This window comes from Pongo abelii, chromosome 7 (genome assembly GCF_028885655.2).
Source record: "Pongo abelii isolate AG06213 chromosome 7, NHGRI_mPonAbe1-v2.0_pri, whole genome shotgun sequence".
Classification (NCBI taxonomy): domain Eukaryota; kingdom Metazoa; phylum Chordata; class Mammalia; order Primates; family Hominidae; genus Pongo; species Pongo abelii.
In genome coordinates this window covers 157,200,947-157,219,818 of record NC_071992.2, presented here as the reverse complement: position 1 = coordinate 157,219,818, position 18,872 = coordinate 157,200,947, and the positions used below count along the sequence as shown (strand labels likewise).

Below are 18,872 nucleotides of genomic sequence, written 5' to 3'. Positions count from 1 at the left end.
GGGCTGTGGGACATGCGATGAGAAGCCTAGGACCAGAGAATAGAGGGCTGCCTGTGGCCTCCTGGGGAAAGGCAGGAGTCCCGCAAAACACACGTCCCTACAAACAGCACAGGAAGATGCTTTGCTGGGAAGGGCAGCCCAGTGTGAATCTCTTCCTGAACAATTCCAACTCAGTTCTGGTGGCATCATCTGTTCTCCATGGAATGGGAAGGGGCATTAGCTGACAGAGTGGCCTTAACCAAGCAAATTGTTTTGGAGAAATGTATGGGAATCTTCACATGCAAAATGATCATCCTCATGAGATGCTAGAAGGATGGAAGATACATGTATCTTTTATATGTATTTTTTTGAGGAAGGGTCTCACTGAGTTGCCCAAGCTAGAGTGCAGTGGCGCAGACTCAGCCTCCTGAGTAGCTGGGTCTACAGGCACAGACCACCATGCCTGGTTATTTATTTATTTATTTATTTTTATTTTTTGGTAGAGAAAGGGTCTCACTGTGTTGCCCAGGCTGTTTAAACTCCTGGCCTCAAGGGATCATCCCACCTCAGCCCCTCAAAGTGCTGGGATTATGGATGTGAGCCATTGCTCCCAACTCTATTTTTCTTTTCTTTTTAAGAAGGAGAGTGTTTATTAATTTGTGCAGCAGTAATAGAAGGAAAAGAAAAAAAAGAAGAAGAAGAAGCCAAAGTTTATGCTACTTAGGAAAATGACCATAGACTCTCCTGGCATGTCTTAAGAGGTTATTCTGTATTGGGAAGGGCCCTTTGGATACCTACTGTCTCACTAGCTACAGAACTCCAGTTAGTTTCAGAACTTACTCTAGCCCAGGGTGCGTAGGGAGTAATCCCAGATCCCTCTTTCTTTGGGAATGGGAGTAGAATGTTCTCTTTGACTAAGAATTCTGTAAGATTACTCCCAGGCTGGCAAACGAGTCAGGCCAAAGGTTGCTTCAACTTCCCTCCCTCCTTTATCTTCTGTTCTCTCTCGGTGGTAACTGTACTCTCACTCATCCAACTCATGTATGGGTCTCCTCAGCACATCACAGAGAGCAGACCCGGACCTGACCTTGAAGTGCAGGAGACAGTCTCATGGCTGCTCCCCTGGGGCAGTATGGAGAATCTGGTTTTTTCCCCAGACCTCCAGTCTTAGGGAGGATGTCTTCAGGACAACGAGGATTTCACAGAACATTTACAGACTCTGTGAAATGAGTTTTTTATCCATAGTCTAAAGATTTTACCTTTCCTTTTTATAGCCCACACATCTTGCTGACTTCACTCAAGTGCAAACCATTCAGTATTCAAACAGTGAAGACAAGGACAGAAAAGGAATGCTACAACTAAAAATAGCAGGTGCACCCGAGGTAAGGAACTGTTACATTCATCATTAAGGGAAAGTGGTTAAATAGGGATGTTTTAGAACTGTTGACTTTTTTATGAAAAGAATGAAGTTTTTATGGATCATCAGAATCACAACTTTCTTATATATAGAAAGGGTTACATTACAAACAATAATGATTAAATGTCCCCAAGAATAGGACAGGAGACAGATTTAAAAATCATCCAAGAACGTTATTGTAGAGATAATGATGATTAAAGATTATCATCAGGCCAGGCGCGGTGGCCCACACCTGTAATCCCAGCACTTTGGGAGGCCAAGGCAGGCGTATCACTTGAGGCCAGGGTTCACATGGTGAAACCCTGTCTCTATTAAAAATACAAAGATAAGCCAGGCATGGTGGTGCACACCTGTAATCCCAGCTACTTGCGAGGCTGAGGCACAAGAATCTCTTGAACCCAGGAGGCAGAGGTTGCAGTGAGCTGAGATGACACAACTGCACTCCAGCCTGGGTGACAGAGCAAGACAGTGTCAAAAAAAAAAAAAAGATTGTCATCAAGTACCAAGGAAATTAACTTCTTGGAATTATATGTACAGTCATGTTTTGCGTAACAACAGATACGTTCAGAGAAATGCCTAATTCCCTGATTTCTTTGTTGTGCAAACATCACAGACTGTTCTTACACAAACCTAAGATGGTTGTAGCCTACTGTACACCTAGGCTATACAATATAGCCTGTTGCCCCTAAGCTACAAACCTGTATAGCATGCTACTATACTGAATACTTTAAGCAGTTGTAACACAATGGTATTTGTATCTCTAAATATATGTAAACACAGAAAAGTCACAGTAAAAATACAGTATAGAAGATAAAAAATGTTACACCTGTATAGAACCCTTACCATGAGTGGAGCTTGCAGGATTGGAAGCTGCTGTGGGTGAGTCAGTGAGTGAAGGGTGAATGTGAAGATCTATGACATTACTGTGCACTGCTGTAGGCTATAAACACTGTACACACCATATACTTAAATTTATTTTTAAAACCTTTTTCAGTAGTAAACATTAGCTTACTGTAACTTTTATATTTGATAAACTGATTTTTTTCAGCTTTTTTGACTCTCGTAATAACAACTAGTTTTAAATATATTGTACAGCTATACAAAAGTATTTTCTTTTTTTACATACTTATTCTGTAAGCTTTTTTCTAGTTCTAAAATGATTTTCTGTATTTTTTACTTTTTAAACTTTTTTGTTAAAAAGGAATACACAAACATACACACTAGCCTAGGCCTACACAGGGTCAGGAGTATCCATATCCACATCTTGTCCCACTGGGAGGTCTTCAGGGGCCGTAACACACATGAAGCTGTCATCTATGAGAACAGTGCCACTTTCTGGAATACTTTCTAGAAGCCCTGCCCGAGGCTGTTTTACAATTAACTTTTTTTTTTTTTTAATAAGTAGAAGTACACTCTAATTTAAAAAAAAATAGTAAATACATAAACCAGTAACATAATTATCCAGTATTATGTGCTGTACATAATTGTATGTGCTGTACTTTTATAAGACTGGCAGCACAGTAGATTTTTTTTACACCAGCTTCACCACAAACATGAGCATTACAACTTCAGGATGGCTACGGCATACCCGGCAATAGGAATTCTTAGCTCCATTATATAAATCTTATGGAACCAGCATTGTATATGTGGACCATCATTGACCAAAATGTTGTTATGTGGTGCATTGACTATATATACTGTAAACTGAGTTAATTTCCACATTGTGTTGTCCATGATATTCTCTGGGTAGAAATTATTATGTGATTATAATAATTATTATTATATGATTATAATTATTATATGATTATAATTATTATATGATTATAATATTATATGATAATAATAATTATTATTATATGATTATAATAATTATTATTATATGATTATAATAATTATAACAGCAGCAGTACCTGATACTGGGCACATGCTACCCGTGGTTCTTTACGCAGAAGCAAAGAGAAGCTGTGTCATTGTCACAACCAAGGAAGTAGATACTTTGATATACTTTGGTTAACCCCATTCTGTAGCTGAGGAAACTGAGGCGTAAGAGGTTGGCCACATCAAGTAATTGACAGAGATGGGGTTCATACCCAAACAGTCTGGATCCGAAGCCTATGTTCTTAATCAGCAGGCAACAGTGATTTAAAATAAGTGGCATGAGAAAGAGCCATTTGGCAAATGCTACCTAATGTGGTCCTTTCTGCAAGATGGACAAAATACACCCGTGTATGAAAGGATCTGGACAGTCTGGTGGCACACACGGTTGTGCTGGTGTGTAAAGCATGTTTTTTGAAGCTCATCTGTTTCCATCAGCACACCAGGATTCTTTGGTCTGTTAACGGCCAGTTCTCTGGGTAGCTTTATTTGCAGCACTCCTCACTTAGGCTGATGCCTCATCACTCTTCTGCCCTGTGATTCTGTGAGTTTAGTGACATCTGAGGGCTCTAGGAACTCTTGTTGATTCTGGAGATTAAGCAGATATTACCAAACAATATCAAATTTTATATTGGAAAGAGAATGATTTCTAAGCCCTTGAGCAGAACATGCTATAGGTGCTAAAAATAATGAAATTTTATTAATTTTCTTTTACATTAGAAATTATGACGGATGGTTGATAAAAAATTTACTCCACATTAGTTTCTGATAGAAGTCATACTTTAACTTACTGATTGTCTGAATTCTTCCCTTAACTGGAGTATGCCAGAGGGGCCAGACACTCTGAAGGAAAATGCTTTTTTCATCTCTTTTTATTCTAGAAAGTGAGCCCCAGTTTAAGTGATTTTTCTGTTTTCATCTGGGTTTGCGTTTGTCACATAGTCTAGGAATAATGTCCTTAAATATCAGATTTCCTTTCTCAAATCTTATGACAAATCTTGTTTCAGTCCCACTCTTCTCTGTTTTCAAGTGTATAGAGATGTCTGATGTCATAGCACAGCTGTCCTTTGCTTACTGGGAAGAACAATAAAGTCTGTTTTCTTGATCTTTTCTCCTTTAGCCTCTGACAGTGACGGCACCATCCCTAACCATTGCGGAGAATATGGCTGACCTGATAGATGGGTACTGCCGGCTGGTGAATGGAGCCTCACAGTCATTTATCATCAGACCCCAGAAAGGTGAGGTGCTGTTTCTGAGCATTCCCAATTGCATTTCTACGAAATATTTAGCTGTGCTTGCCCCTAACAGCCTGTTATCCTCTTTTAGGTAACTGTAAAAATGAAGACCAAATGAATAATTCAGCTCAGTATAATCTGAGTACTTATTTTTCTAGGGATGGTGATCCATTTCACACCTTCCACAAGCCAAGAGCTGGGTTTGAATAGAGCCTAAAAAAAACATTGTCTGTGTTTTGAGCTACCTACTTAGAGGATTTTCTAAATTACCATTACTATTTTTAAATACATTAGTATTTTTAAACTTTTGGGTTTTAATAAAATTCTGGGTTTAAAAAAAGGAATCCGTTGTAACTCACTATAAATAAAGTATCCTTTCTACTTTTTCTTATGTATCTCAAAAGCTTAGAGCATTCGAAGAAGAAAATACAGTCTAAGTCATGATGTTAAAAAATGAAAGATTAGAATGAATAAATATCCTAGAAACATCACTATAAAAATGGTGTGGAGTTTTTGCAAGCATATAATGAGGAATGCTTTTGAGGATTTGGATTTCTGAAAGAATCAAATGAAAATATTCCCAGCAGGATAATAGCATACATAGTGTGAAGCAGGAGAAGACTGAGTTAGGGAATTATGGGACTTAAGTTCAAATCATGAGTCCTCTGTGACACCATCTATAATTACTTTTCTGAGCCTCAGTTCTGTCATCTGTCAAACATGAAGAACAGTGACTGTCTTCTATGGTATTAGGAGGATAAAGGACTTATTTATTTATAGGCTTGGAACTATGCCTGGCACACTTGATGCTCATAGATTTTAGTTATATTATGTCAGCAAGTGATGGCTTGCAGTTTGGCTTGAATTCCTGTGATGTGCAATGAGTTGTATATATACAGTGTTAAGCCTCACAACTCTCTCTGCAAATTAGAAGAATTAAACAGTTTTTCAGAAAGAGTAACACGGGGTCCTAGGTTGATTGATTTCTTTCTTTAACAAACAGTGGTCGGACAGTCTCCCAAGTGCCAGATACTCTGCTAGATATTAGGGATGCCTTTGGGCAGCTTAAGTCTTACCGTAATCTTAGGCAGGTTAAATAGTCTGTAGAGAAGTATATGTGGCAAATGCTCTGTGGATGCAACAGAAGCATAGAGGATGCCGCTCAGTGCAAACTGAGGTATTCCAGGAAGGGCTCTCTGCCGGAAATAGAACTTGAATTGAGCTTTGAAATATTGAGGAATGTTTCTACCTGAATGAAGGAAGAGCACCTTTCAAGGCATGTGTGGTATGTTCAGGGGAATACAATGTGAAGTAGTATAGAATCAGGGAATAGTGACGAGTAATACTGAAAAGGCAGATTGGCCAGACCAAACACTGCATGCTTTCAACATGTAGTTGTTGAGCTCCTTCCATTTTCCAGGCACAGTTCTGGGATAGAGGATGTAGCAGCAAACAAAACAGGCAAGGTTGTGCATGCATGGAAATTTCATGTAGGTGAGGACATACATGTGATAAACAGAGTAAATTAATAGAGAAAATAAATACTGTAGCATGTAATATATCAAATGGTGTTGAGCTGCATCGAAAAAAATAAGACAGGGAAGAATGTAAGGGATACAATTTTAAGTAAGGTTGTCAGGGAAGGTCCCACTGAGAGAGTCGCACCTGAAGAGGTGGAAAACAGAACCTACAAGGATATCTGGCTATTCCCTAGTGAAGGCTGGGGAGTGCTAGGAAGCATGCCTGGAACAGCAGAGACCCAGGTCACTAGAATGCCTAGCGGGGTGATCCCAGGGCCGGTGGTTGGTCAGGATGTAAAGGCATTGTAAGGGCTTTGGCTTGTACTGAAGTGATTTGGGAAGCCATTGGAGGGTGTGAAGAGAGGAGTTAATGCGATCTGGTTTATGTTCTAGAATAAGTACTCTGGCTGCTGTGCTGAGAATAGACCATGGTAGGTTGGCCTGGGTACAGATAAAGTAGAGGGACCAATCAGGAGGCTATTACCATGATGTAGGCAAGTGATGTTTGGGTCAGGGGTTGTGGAATGACAGTGACAAGTAAGAGGACTTTGGATAGAGTTGGACAGTAAACCTTGCATTTGCTGCACTGGGTATGGATTGGGGAGCAGCGAGGCCCTGTGGTGACTGCTGGTTCCACCTGAACAATGGGAAGTATGCAGGTGCACCCACCAGGACTCAGTTCTGAATATCAGCAAGTCCCAGCAACCTTCGGACATCCAGAGGGAGGTGTCGTGTAGACAACCATATGTAGAAGTTCAGGTCAGGGGAGAGGTCCAAGCTAGAGGTATGCATTTGGAGCTGCAAAGTGTGGGTGGTATTTGACGCTTTGAAACTGTGTGAGGTTACCAAGGAAGTGAGGTTAAGAGATACAGGTGTGACCACTGGGTTCTCTAATCTTCATCAAGCCAAGGAGATAAGGAAGAACCAATAAAGAAGACGAAGAAGAGGTGCCCTGAGAGGACAGAAGAAAACCAAGAGAATATAGTACAAGGTTCGGGAGGCCCAGGGTGGGAAGCTCTCAGAAGGACAGAGTGATTAGCTGTGTTAAGTGCTAACTGTAAGTGAACAATTGGGCTTAGCAAGGCAGATGTCATTGGAGATGTTCAAAAAGTATTTTCCGTGTATGGGGGTGGGGGAGAACTGATTAGAATGAATTCAAGGGCAAATGTAAGGAGAGGAACTGTGGACAGCAAGTGTGACTTACATAAGTGGTGTTACCAAGGAGCTGCCTAGAAGGGCACCAGAGTGGTGAGTGGTAGATGGGTGCCTCCTCAGCCTCCCATACCACCCCACAGACACAATACAAAGATGACAGCCAGAGCAGTGTTTGTGTGCTGAGAGAAGTGAAGCAGTGCTTTGTAAATTAAGCTGGGGTGTTTAAATCTCATCCTGAAAGTTTTTGAGAGACGCTAAAATGTTAAGCATAATAACTTGCTTGATTGATGAAATTGTAATTTGGGAAGATTATTCTGAAATAATTTAGCTCAGATGGATTAGAAGACAGGACCAATTAGGGGGCTGTTACATTAATTCAGATTAAAGAGGTTAAACCAGGGAGGGCTCCATGTTTCCTGGTTTGCAAAATGAAGGCTGCGGGAAAGAAAGCGTCTCCCTCACCATTGAACAAAGTCCTCAGCTTCACTGTGGTCAGGCGGGCATGAGCCAGTCACTGTGTCCTGCTCAGCAAAAAGGGAGCTCACCCTGAACTGTGGTAGATAGCTGCCTGGCTCACCTTCCAGCCAGCTGTGTGCACGGCTCCTTTGGGTGACAGCTCCAGGACTTGCCTTCTCTCATACATTCATTCCGTTGGCAGCCACGCACACCTGTAGAATTGTTTTCCTTCTGTTTCTCTGTGCTTCCTGCACAGGTTTTTCTGTTGTTACTAGTGAGTAGTTTTATCAAAGTGCAAAATGCCTGGTCCTTTGACAAGGAGTGTTGACTAATCATAAGAAACCCTTCATCTTTTAGTCTCCTGCGAACGAAGTCTGTTACCAACTTAGCATCTTAGTTCTTTATTATGATTAGGCAGTACCCTTTAAACAATTGTATCTAATACTCAGTTTATGTTTGTTATAAATATTGAAAACAAAACCATGAGAACCTAAGGTAGACAGTGTAGCAACTTTCTTTAAAGGGTCATTGCTGGAATACCAGTATAGGCCTCATCCTTCCTCCCTGATTCTAGGCACTGTCTTTTCAAAAGGAGTAAAAAGAGCCTTATACATCTCTTTTCTTTTTCCCCGCAGAAGGTGAACGGGCTTTGCCATCAATACCAAAGTAAGTACTGCTTTTTTTGTACTGTTATTTTGTTTTGTTGGAAAGTTTAAGGAAATTTCTATGCTTTATTATTCATTTTCCTTAAAAAATTAAATTCAATATACATGATCAAGGAACTAGGAAACAATTCTAGAAAGAAATCAAGTCAGTTTTAAATTTTATTAAGTATTTAGGCTTAATCAAAAAGTTTTAATTTTTCCTTTAAGTTCTATGGGGGAGCTAAAGAATAATCATAATGTTGAGAGCCTGTTATTAAACAGTTCCTTCATATGTTATTGCTAATCTTTACAAGAACCTGAAAATATGTGGCATTCTGGCTATTTTACAAGTATGAAAATTAAAGAGAAATAATTTATGTTAATTTGCTTGTGTATTTCCTAATTTTGTAGTGGGCGTGTTGATCTACAAAACTAAAAGAATCAAATAGTAATACCAAAAGAACTTATATAATTTTATATTCTCAGCCAGTTTGCTAGGAACTGGGGACTAAGATATGAATGTTAAAATCTAGACAATCAGATACATAGGTAAACACACAGTTATAGCTGTGTGGTAAGTGCTTTCAGAGATATTTGCACTTTCCAAGACACTGAAGAAGAACAGTGAGCCTAAGAGACCACTGGAATAGAGAGGGTGAGGCCTGGGCTTTGTTCTGTCCCTCTCCTTCTTCTCCATAGCCAGTCCATTACTATTTCCTCCAGTTCCATGTTCTAAATGGATCCATCTGCTTCACCGCCTTCCCACCGTGTCTCCCCCGTGTTTAGCTATCTGGGCTACCCAAGTACACTTCTGTGTTGGGGTTCCCCAAGATCTAGGAGTCACAGGACTCAGCTATGATGTATTACAGCAAATGGATACAAAGCAGAATCAGCAAAGGACGAAGGTGCATGGGGTGAAGTCCAGGGAAAACCAGATGCAAGCTTCCAAGGGTCCCTTCCCAATGGAGGCCACAGGACACTCTGAATTCCCCAGCAATGGATTGTGACGACCTGTGTGAAATGTTGCTTACTGAGAAAGCTCATTAGAGACTTGGTGCCTAGGGTTTTTATTGGGGGTTCTTTTTACATGCACTCTGTGCCTGGCATGCATACAAATACCAGACTCCCAGAAGGAAAGCAAGAGTTCAGCATAAACCACATTTTTTGTACAGACATTTTAGGCGTAGTGTACCATACCTGTCAGGGGATGGTGGCAACTCTGCGAAAATCCAAGTTCCCAGATACCAGGCAAGGGACAATCATGTAAGGTCAGTCACAGGTCTGCTACATCAACTCTTTTCTGTGTACTTATGCTAAATCAGTCTCTGTCCAGTTTTGCTCCTTAGCCTATCCGTGGTCTGTGCTACAGCTTGAGGAAGCTTTCCTAATTAAATATCTTACATGACCTACTCTTGCTCTTGGGATACTTTGCAATATTCTTAACCTAGCTTGCAGGAGCCCGTGTGATTGTTTCCTGCTCACTTTTCTAACCTTGGTTGTAACTTGTCATACTATTCTTCAAGTACATTTACCTTTTCTTCAATTCCAGGAGCAAACATCCTTTCTTTTCCCCGAAGGCCTTTGCCAATATTCTGTCTTTGCATGATCCACTCTTCTTCCAACCCTCTTTTCGTTGCTAAGCCTAACTCATCTTCTAGGTCTCATTCTACATCACTTCCTGGAGAAACCTCATTGACCCACCCCCAAGCCAGGAGAGCATCCCCATCATGTTTTCCTGTAATAGTTTCTAGTTATTAATTACCAGAGTCCTAAGCATGGGCTTTTAACTTGTCTACCCTCCCCAGGCAACCTGGCAAGTTGCTGACAGCCAGGGTCATATGCAGTACTGTGGACCTCACACAGGCAAGGTCTGCACGTGGCTAGTGCACCTCTAGCTTTGGACAGTGCACTCTACAGCATCAGCAGTGTCTGATAGAGGTTCATTTGGGGTCATATCAGGGCAGGAACTAATGTTTATTTAGAGGACCTTTAGTTGTGGGAAGTTAAGGGATAATTTTGGATTAAAATCAAAGCTGGGCAATGTGGCGTGTCCCTGTGGTTCTGAGGCTGAGGCAGGAGGATCACTGAAGCCCGGGGGTTTGAGGCTGTGGTGTACTATGATCATGCCTGTGAATAGCAACCACACTCGAGTCTGGGTGACTTCGTGAGACTCCACCCTATTTCTTAAAACACAGACATACACACACATAGAGGAATCATGAACATAGGTATGACAGTGACTGAGGAAGGTAGTACATTGGAAGTGTTAACAGATAAAGGAAACTAAATAAATGAAGCAAATTTTACAAGAGTGGAATTTCCACAAACCTTATAGCAGCAGGACACCATTATTGCTATTGATCAGATAAGAGCTGAAATCCAAGCTATCGTGAGAAAGTTGCTTAGCAACAGCATCCATAATTGTGGTGCAGACAAGGGAAAACCCCAGTGTTTTGGCAACAGAACAAGGAAGGAAATGATGTAATTTATTGATTTAAAATGTGTGTCCTCTGACTGCCCAATAAATACAGTTCAAAGATAAGTTGTGATAAATCATGTAGCTGCAATGGAAGAGAAAGTAATGAGTTGTTAGAAAACAACTTTGATTAAATTTGTATACTAAAGATATAAAATGTCAAATATTTGGAGAATTCTGTAAAAGGAACACAAGTCTGTGGCTGTTTGCTATGATTATTATAGATATTATACAGTTTCACATTAAATAGTTGTAGTGCTTCAAAACGATATGCAAGTTGAGCATTTCTAATCTGGAACTTCAAAGTTCAAAATGCTCCAAAATTTGAAACTTTCTGAGGACCAACATGTTGCATCAAGTGGAAACTTCCACACCTGACCTCATGTGACCTCATGTGTAACAGGTTGCAGTCAAATATTTGTTTCATGCACAAAGTTATTTAAAATATTGTATGAAATTACTTTCGGGTTACATGTATAAGGTGTATATGAAACATAAACAGATTTCACGTTTAGACTTGAGTTCTATCCCCTAGATTCCTCATTATGTATATGCAGACATTCCAAAATCCAAAAAGTCTGACATTGGAAACACTCTTGTTCCAAGCATTGTGGATAAGCGATATTCAACCTATACTGTTTTAAGTGTCAGTATTTCATCTGGAAAAGGTTTTCTTTTATAAAAAGACCAGGTAACTTTGACATCTAAAGACTGTGTGGCTCCTTTTTTCCCTGTGTTTTGTGCTTTCCAAAAATTTTTTACTAATTTTTTAAACAGCACCAAGACTTTTGGCCAAAATTTTATTTTTTTGGGTAAATATGTAAAACTAGTGTTAAACCATTTCATGAAGCAAGTAGCAAGATATATTGAGATTACTTTTTTAAGTATGTAGATAATAGTACATATTAATGTATTTCTTGATAATTTTTTACATGCCATAAATTTAAGAAGGAGCAGTCATACTGTAGTATTTCATATTATGTTTTAGAGAGCAAAATCCACTTCCAGGTGTATGGTTTTTTTCTCATAACTTTGGGGGCAATCCTTTACTGTGTAGCATTTAAATTTACATTTTTATTTAACCCATTCATACCAGATTAAATTGTATTGCATTGTTTTAAATTATTGTCAAGAGTATCTTTCTCAGAACAGTTCAACATTCCTTCAGTTGTGTATTTTAATTTCTGATCTTTAAAGCATTAAAGCAGCCTGGCTATTTTAATAGTAGAATCCAATTTTTAAAGAAATCACGTATCTAAAATTTTGTCTTCCTCATCCAAGGCAGTTCCCTACTTGATGAGGCTGAGTTGTGGGGTCCTGGGGAAATTGCAGGGCTTACAGCTTTGCTCTTGTCTGTCACAGGTTGGCCAACAGCGAAAAGCAAGGCATGCGGACACACGCCGTCTCTGTGTCAGGTAAGGGGCTCTAGGTAGCAGACCTCGAAAAGCAGTCTCATGGGGTAAGACAATCATAGATGTCTATTTTTAGTATAATTGCTTCATTCTAGAATAGCTTATGAAAATAAGCATTCTGGCTATCCAAATTTGCATAATTTTACCATCATTAAATAGCTTTAAGTATGGCTCATAGTTTTTTTTGTTTTTTTTTTTTTTTTAGATGGGAGATAGGTAAAATACCAGATCACTCAGCAAGTTGTATAGAATTCCAAATTATTTTTGGGTTTTAATATCATGTTAATCTCATCCAGAATGAAGTTACCATTACAATTTATCTTTGCAATTCAGTAGAATATACTTTGCATATTTATTTTATGAAATTCAGGAAATGTGAGACATTTTAAAACAATTTTTGTCTTTCACAATATGGTGTTTGAGTATTGCTTTTTAAAAAATATAGTTAAGATTCTGGCATGAGCATTGTCTTAACTATTGCTGGTGCAATTAAGTGTGTTGTACTTTCCTTGGTATGTTTCAAAATAGATATGCCTTTTTTCCCATTTAAAAATGTGGGAAATAAAGGAAAGGGGAAGGATGAGAAAGCATCTTCTATGGGCCCATTTGATATCTTAAAATACATATATCATCTGTATATGCACATATATACATACGTAACCATATACACACATATGTAATTTGTTCTTATATATGTGCATACATATATGTTACATTTCTGAAATAATAGTTTCCTTTTAACTTTAGTATCTCACTTAGAAAAGACCCAATTCCTGTTTATTTTGAATCCGTTTTTTTTGAGACAGAGTCTCACTCTGTCGCCCAGGCTGGAGTGCAGTGGCGTGATCTCAGCTCACTGCAACCTCTGCTTCCCAGGTTCAAGGAATTCCCCTGCCTCAGCCTCCTGAGTAGCTGGGATTACAGGTGCCAACCACCACACCCTGCTCACTTTTGTATTTTTAGTAGAGATAGGGTTTTGCCTTATTGGCCAGGCTGGTCTCAAACTCCTGACCTCAGATGATCTGCCTGCCTCGGCCTCCCAAAGTGCCAGGAATTACAGGCGCGAGCCACTGGGCCTGGCTTCCTTGTTTGTTTGTTTTTTTAATTGTGCACAAATGTCCCATAAGCCCTTCCTCAAGAAGTATTTTTGCTTGTATTTGTACACTTGGCAGAGATACTCAATAAAGGTGAATGATGTGTTATACTGTCAAAGTATTACTGCTTTAGAAATCATTGCTCACTTCCTAAGTAGAGAGAAGGTTGGAATGCTAGAGCTGGTCTTATGGAAGCTTCGGGGTTGCCAGCATGTTCTCAGGTAAACAGTTAATCATCCTTATAAGCTTAATCGTGACTTCATGGAGTAGCCCTAGTTTCCAGTAGTGACACTGGGGCAGTAAACAGCACTCAGCATTTGCATTTGTTCAGTCTGTAGTGGGTACAGAGAATTGGCAAACTTGCCAGGCCCTCACGGAGTTTGTAATCTAGTTGGAGAGAGAAAGACCACCACGCATGCTACAGTCACAGGAGTCTGGAGGAGGGAGCAACTGCTGGGCATCGAAGGATGTTCTGTAGAGTAGGTGAGATTTGAGCAGGGCTTTGAATAACTCACAGGCCCTTTGGTCCATCTTCTTGCCAAACTGTAAAGCAGCTTTTGGGATGAGCCCCGGGGACTGCCCTTTTGGTGCTTGCCACACACTGTCTCCACAGCCTCCCCAGGCCTGATCAAGAGAGAAGGGAAATGTCCCATTATGTTAATAAGGACTATTCCTGGCATCTGTCTTTGGGTAACAAAGTAATGAAATGTAATAAAATAGGCCCCAGCAGTACCTTCAAATCTTGTTCCTCCTGTTTTACTAATCTCTTTTAATCAATACTTTCCATTCAAGGTTTAAACCTCAGATGTGTCTTTTAGCAGCTGGTCATCACCAAACTTGGATTTTACTTCTTCCAGCCAACCCCCACTTTATGATCTCAGTGTTTTCTTCCTATTTCAGAACCCCATTAAGAAGAATAAAGTTAGCTGGCATTTTATGAGTACTGTGTTCCAGGCTCAGGTTTAAGTTCTATGTTCTTGTACATGTATCATCTCATTTAGTCCTTACAGCAAACCTATAAGATAGTTTTGTTATTGTATAGCTGAGGAGACTATGTCCCAGAGAGGTTAAATAATTTGTCCAAGTTTACACAGCTGCTAAAATCTGGAGTCATTATTCAAACTCTAATGTCTGGCTTTAACACCCCCCTGAATTACTTGTGATCATGCTTTCATTTTTTCTTCCTAGGTATTCCTTAACTAGGAGTTCATACTTCAGTACCTTCTCCATGTTCTTAGATTGCTACCATGTTGATTTAAATAGGCAGTTCTCTGGTCAGAAACTTTTAGTAATAATTTAGTATCTATCAGATGAAGTTTGGGCTCCTCAGCTTAGCCCTCCAAGACTTTTCATTATCTGCCCACCACCCACCTTTCCAGTCTTCCCTCACCTCCTCATCTACGTTGTTTTTTAGCCAAAAAAAAGTTGGTGGCTGTGCCTCTCCCATCTCTGTTGTTCTGCTTGAGCTGTTCCATCCAGACTTGCTCTTTTCATCATTACATATAAAAATAGTTTCACTTTCAGAGTTAGTGATACTTCGATATATGACTATCACTTAGGTGATTTACAAATCCAAGCAAAGAATAATTGGTGTCCAGTGGATATTTAATGACATGGCATTAATTGTTCGGAGTCTTGTTTGTCCTTAGTCTGCCTACTGCTTGCTTACTTAGGTGGAACCAGAGAAACAAGTGTGGTATATTTCTTTTCTTTTCTTGCCTGCTGGCCCTCCCTCCCTCCCTTCTTCCTCCCTTCCTTCTTTCCTTCTGTCATCCTGATATTCAATGGTGTGATATGTTTCTATCTTCCACAAAAACTATAAAACCTAAAAACTGATAAGCCTAGCTGGCCAGGAACCAGTACATTGCACTTAGCCCCAAAGCTGGTAATTCACATTTCTAGGGACATCTTTGTTAAGCTGATACCTAGAAAAACAGTAATATTACTAAATCCCAAGGTTATTTCTTACCTGCCAACCTGGAAACACTGTACTATGTGGGATGTAGTGCTGACATACCAAGGTAGAGGCCCTACTGCTCCTGGATCCTTGTGAAATTCTGCATGTGCTTCTCCACAGTAAGCGTGTTCAGTGTCTAGGATAGTGGGGTGAGGCTGCAATCAACTATATGCCAGCTGCAATTACTTGTTTTTCTGTCAGGTGATACTTCATTTAACCCCTAACAAGCCCTACGGGATTGAAGAGACCTCAGTTTTACATTAATCCGGCCGACAGAGTGCCTGCAGCGTGCCAAGCACTATTCTAGATACTGGAGTCTACTAGAAAACAAAGCCACATCCCTCCCTTTATGGAGTTTACATTCTTGTGAAAGAGTCAAACCATAGATAGTGAATTAAAATAAAGCAGGTAAATTGAGAGCAACGGGAAAGTTATTTAAAATTGTGGTCTGTATGACAATAAACCTGCACATGTATTAACTTGTGTGGGATTGTAAAGCCCTTCATAAATGTTAAATATTATTTAATCCCACAGTGGTCTTGCAAGGTATTTATTATCTCTCCATTTCACAGATATGAAGAATTAAATTCAGAAAGGTAAACAAACTTGTTCAGTGTCACACAGCTTGAAAATGATGGTACTAGGATTGGAACTCAGGTCATTATTACCCTCTAGGCTCTATTGCCTGTCATGAGCAATTTGAGAGAGTTTGCTCCCCTGTACTGATGAACTGTTACACTCCCAAGTGTCAGTGAAGATGGAGAGTCTTCGTGGGATTTGTCTGGCTCTCCCATTTTTCTTCACAACCAGAGTTCTTACCTGACCCAAGTCTGGGTTCACATGTCAGTACCTCATAGAAACCTTTCTTGAGTACTTTAAGAAGATCTGGACTCTTCCTCCTCAGAGCTCTATAGTGCACTGTACATTTCTCTCTTATGCATAGTCCTAAAATAGATGTCATTGTGTTTTAGAAACCATTTTGTCCACAAAACCATGACCCCATTGAATGTAAAGACATGTTCTGTTTATCTCTTTATTGTCTGGGATATAAGTTTTGTAATTGTTTTTAAATAAATCCATGAATTCCTGAGTAAGGTATGGAGGTGTGCTGGGTCTTAGAGGAATGCATTCTGTAGTGGGAACAGACAGCAGAAAGGCAGGAATATTTGGAGCGACCAGTGTCACTGGGGCTCTCAAGGGATTACCTGTAAGCTTGTCACTGTAAATTTTTCTTGATTTTTTCCTAGGAATCATTGTAAATGGTTCTAGATTCCTTCCTAGGAGATGTTGGGCAAGGGAAGAGAGGATGACCAACAGAAAAAGTGAGGGTCTAGATAACTTTAGGACAATTTGCAGCTCTTTGTGGGTCTCTCTTGTTGGCAAATAAAGCAATATCCTTACATTCCGGAGAGAAGATACCAGGTACTTTTTCATATTTCGTTGCAAAATAAAGGTAGTTATTGGATCACCTTCAGTAAGATTGCAATGACAGTTGATGTTGAATATATGAATAGTGTATCTTTGAAATTCACACAGTATTTCTCTATAAAAATAAGTGTAAGATTAACAGAGATTTATAAAAATATCTAACAGAACAACATGTGTCCCTGCCTGTATTGTTCTGAGAACCTGAAGAAGTCTTTTTTTTAAGCCTAATTATTAAGTTATAAGGAAACTTGTGCTTGTTGTGGACCTCGGGTACAACTTAGAACGTATCTGAAAGTCAAGTGCTGCAGTCTATCATAAGGGACCTGTAAGTATGCTGAAAGAGGAGGCGTGGCCTCTATGGAGAGGGAGTGCTTAACCAATGGTTGTGTGGGTTAAAATTACCCTAGAAATCAGGTATTTCCAAATCAATGAGTAAAGCTGTATTTTAAATATTTTGAAGGTATAAACTTGGGGTTTTTGTTTGGTTGATTATTGTGTTTGGGTCTTTTTTTCTTTTCTAAAATAACGAAGCCCTTGATAAAACAGTAAAACCTTAATTATGACCAGAAGTACAAGATAACACATGATAGTAATACCATTGCATTATGCACATGGCTCTTGTTACATGTTTGGATTACACATGTGGCACTAGAGATGATAATACAAGTTTTCTCATTTGTATCTCTGTCATGTAAACCAATGCAGTGATCTTTTTCAAATGCTTGGTTTGATTGTCTCTAAGCCCTTCATGCTAAAGGACAATTATACTACTTTGTGATACTTTTTTTTTTTTCCCACTCTGTCACCCAGGCTGGAATGCAGTGGCGTGATCTTGGCTCACTGCAACCTCCGCCTCTCAGGTTCAAGCCTCCTGCCTCTGCCTCCCGAGTAGCTGGGACTACAGTTGTGCACCACCACGCCTAGCTAGTTTTTGTATTTTTAGTAGAGATGGGCTTTCATAATGTTGGCCAGGCTGGTCTTGAAGTCTTGACCTCAGGTGATCCACCCACTTCACCCTCCCAAAGTGCTGGAATTAAAATTAGTCGTGAGCCACCACGCCTGGCCCTTTGTGATACTTTTTCAGTATTTGTTGCAATTTAAATAAATTTTTAGTTTTCTAACAGATTATTTTGGTTCAGTTGTTCATCATGCAGCATAATTTCCTTTATTCAAGATTACTTTTAGGTTTTTCAGGTTAGTGACTGGAAATTATTCTGAACTATTAAAACATTTAATGAAATAAATGTTATTTGTATTTTGTATTAAGCTGCTTCATTACAAATTCTAAAACAGCTCACTTGTATATGCAAAGGTGGTTTGTAAACTGTAAAGTTCTATAAAATATAAGGTGGTATAGTCTATAATAACTACTGCATTTTATCTCTTTCCGTGTGGTCTCTGATACGCTAGATTTGTTACCTATTCATGACTATGCCACTTATAAATACAGGTAGTTATTTACATATGCGTGTGGCTTAGAGATCATGCCTGGCCCATCCACAGACATCATTTTGTTTAAACCTCATGAGAGTCTTCATAATATTTTCACTTTACACATAAAGAAATGAAGACACTCGGAGCTGAAGTGGTTTGGCCAAGTTCACATAGCTAGTAAGTAATAGCCTGATGGAAATCTTGATCTTGGACTAGAAGGTTTGTTCTCTTTACATTAGACCATATTGACTCATTTCTTTCTTTTTTCTGGAGACATGGTCTCCCTCTGTCACCCAGGCTGGATTGCAGTGGCTTGATCTCAGCTCACTGCAGCCTCAACCTCCCGGGCTCAAGTGATCCTCCTGCCTTAGCTTCCCAAGTAGCTGGGACTACAGGTGTGCGCCACCATGCCCGGCAAATTTTTATATTTTTTTGTAGAGATGGGGTCTCCCTATGTTGTCCAGGCTGGTCGCAAACTCCTGGGCTCAAGCAATCCACCTGCCTCTGCCTCCAAAAGTGCTGGGATTACAGGTGTGAGCCACCGCACCTAGCCTATGTTGACTCATTTCTAAAGCTTGATGATATAAATGTGTGGAAGGGAATAATACTTTGGAAGAGTTTGCATGTGATTCCATTAAGGTTTTTTCCCCCCCATTTATTAGGAATAGGATAGTACTGACTCAGTTCCAACTCTCAGAAGTGTGCCCTGTATTCAAGTTTGAAAAAGGTTCTTCTGTCTAGTTTTACACTCTAGTTTCAATTTTGATAATGCTGTGGGTTTCCAAGGTAG

General features: G+C 39.7%; 1 protein-coding gene across 33 annotated transcripts in view; it reads left to right on the top strand.

The window, feature by feature from the left end:
- The window catches only part of PTK2 (protein tyrosine kinase 2), a 341,630-nt gene that overhangs the window by 198,286 nt on the left and 124,472 nt on the right, over positions 1–18,872 (top strand). For 28 of the 33 annotated variants that reach the window (XM_054518897.2, XM_063726842.1, XM_054518900.2 and 25 more), the window contains 4 exons: positions 1,254–1,361; positions 4,392–4,509; positions 8,273–8,303; positions 12,120–12,172. In XM_054518897.2, coding sequence (XP_054374872.1) covers positions 1,254–1,361; positions 4,392–4,509; positions 8,273–8,303; positions 12,120–12,172 — 310 coding nt within the window. The remainder of the gene's footprint in view (positions 1–1,253; positions 1,362–4,391; positions 4,510–8,272; positions 8,304–12,119; positions 12,173–18,872) is intronic. The other 5 variants (XM_063726841.1, XM_063726840.1, XM_063726843.1 and 2 more) reach the window with 1 other exon arrangement.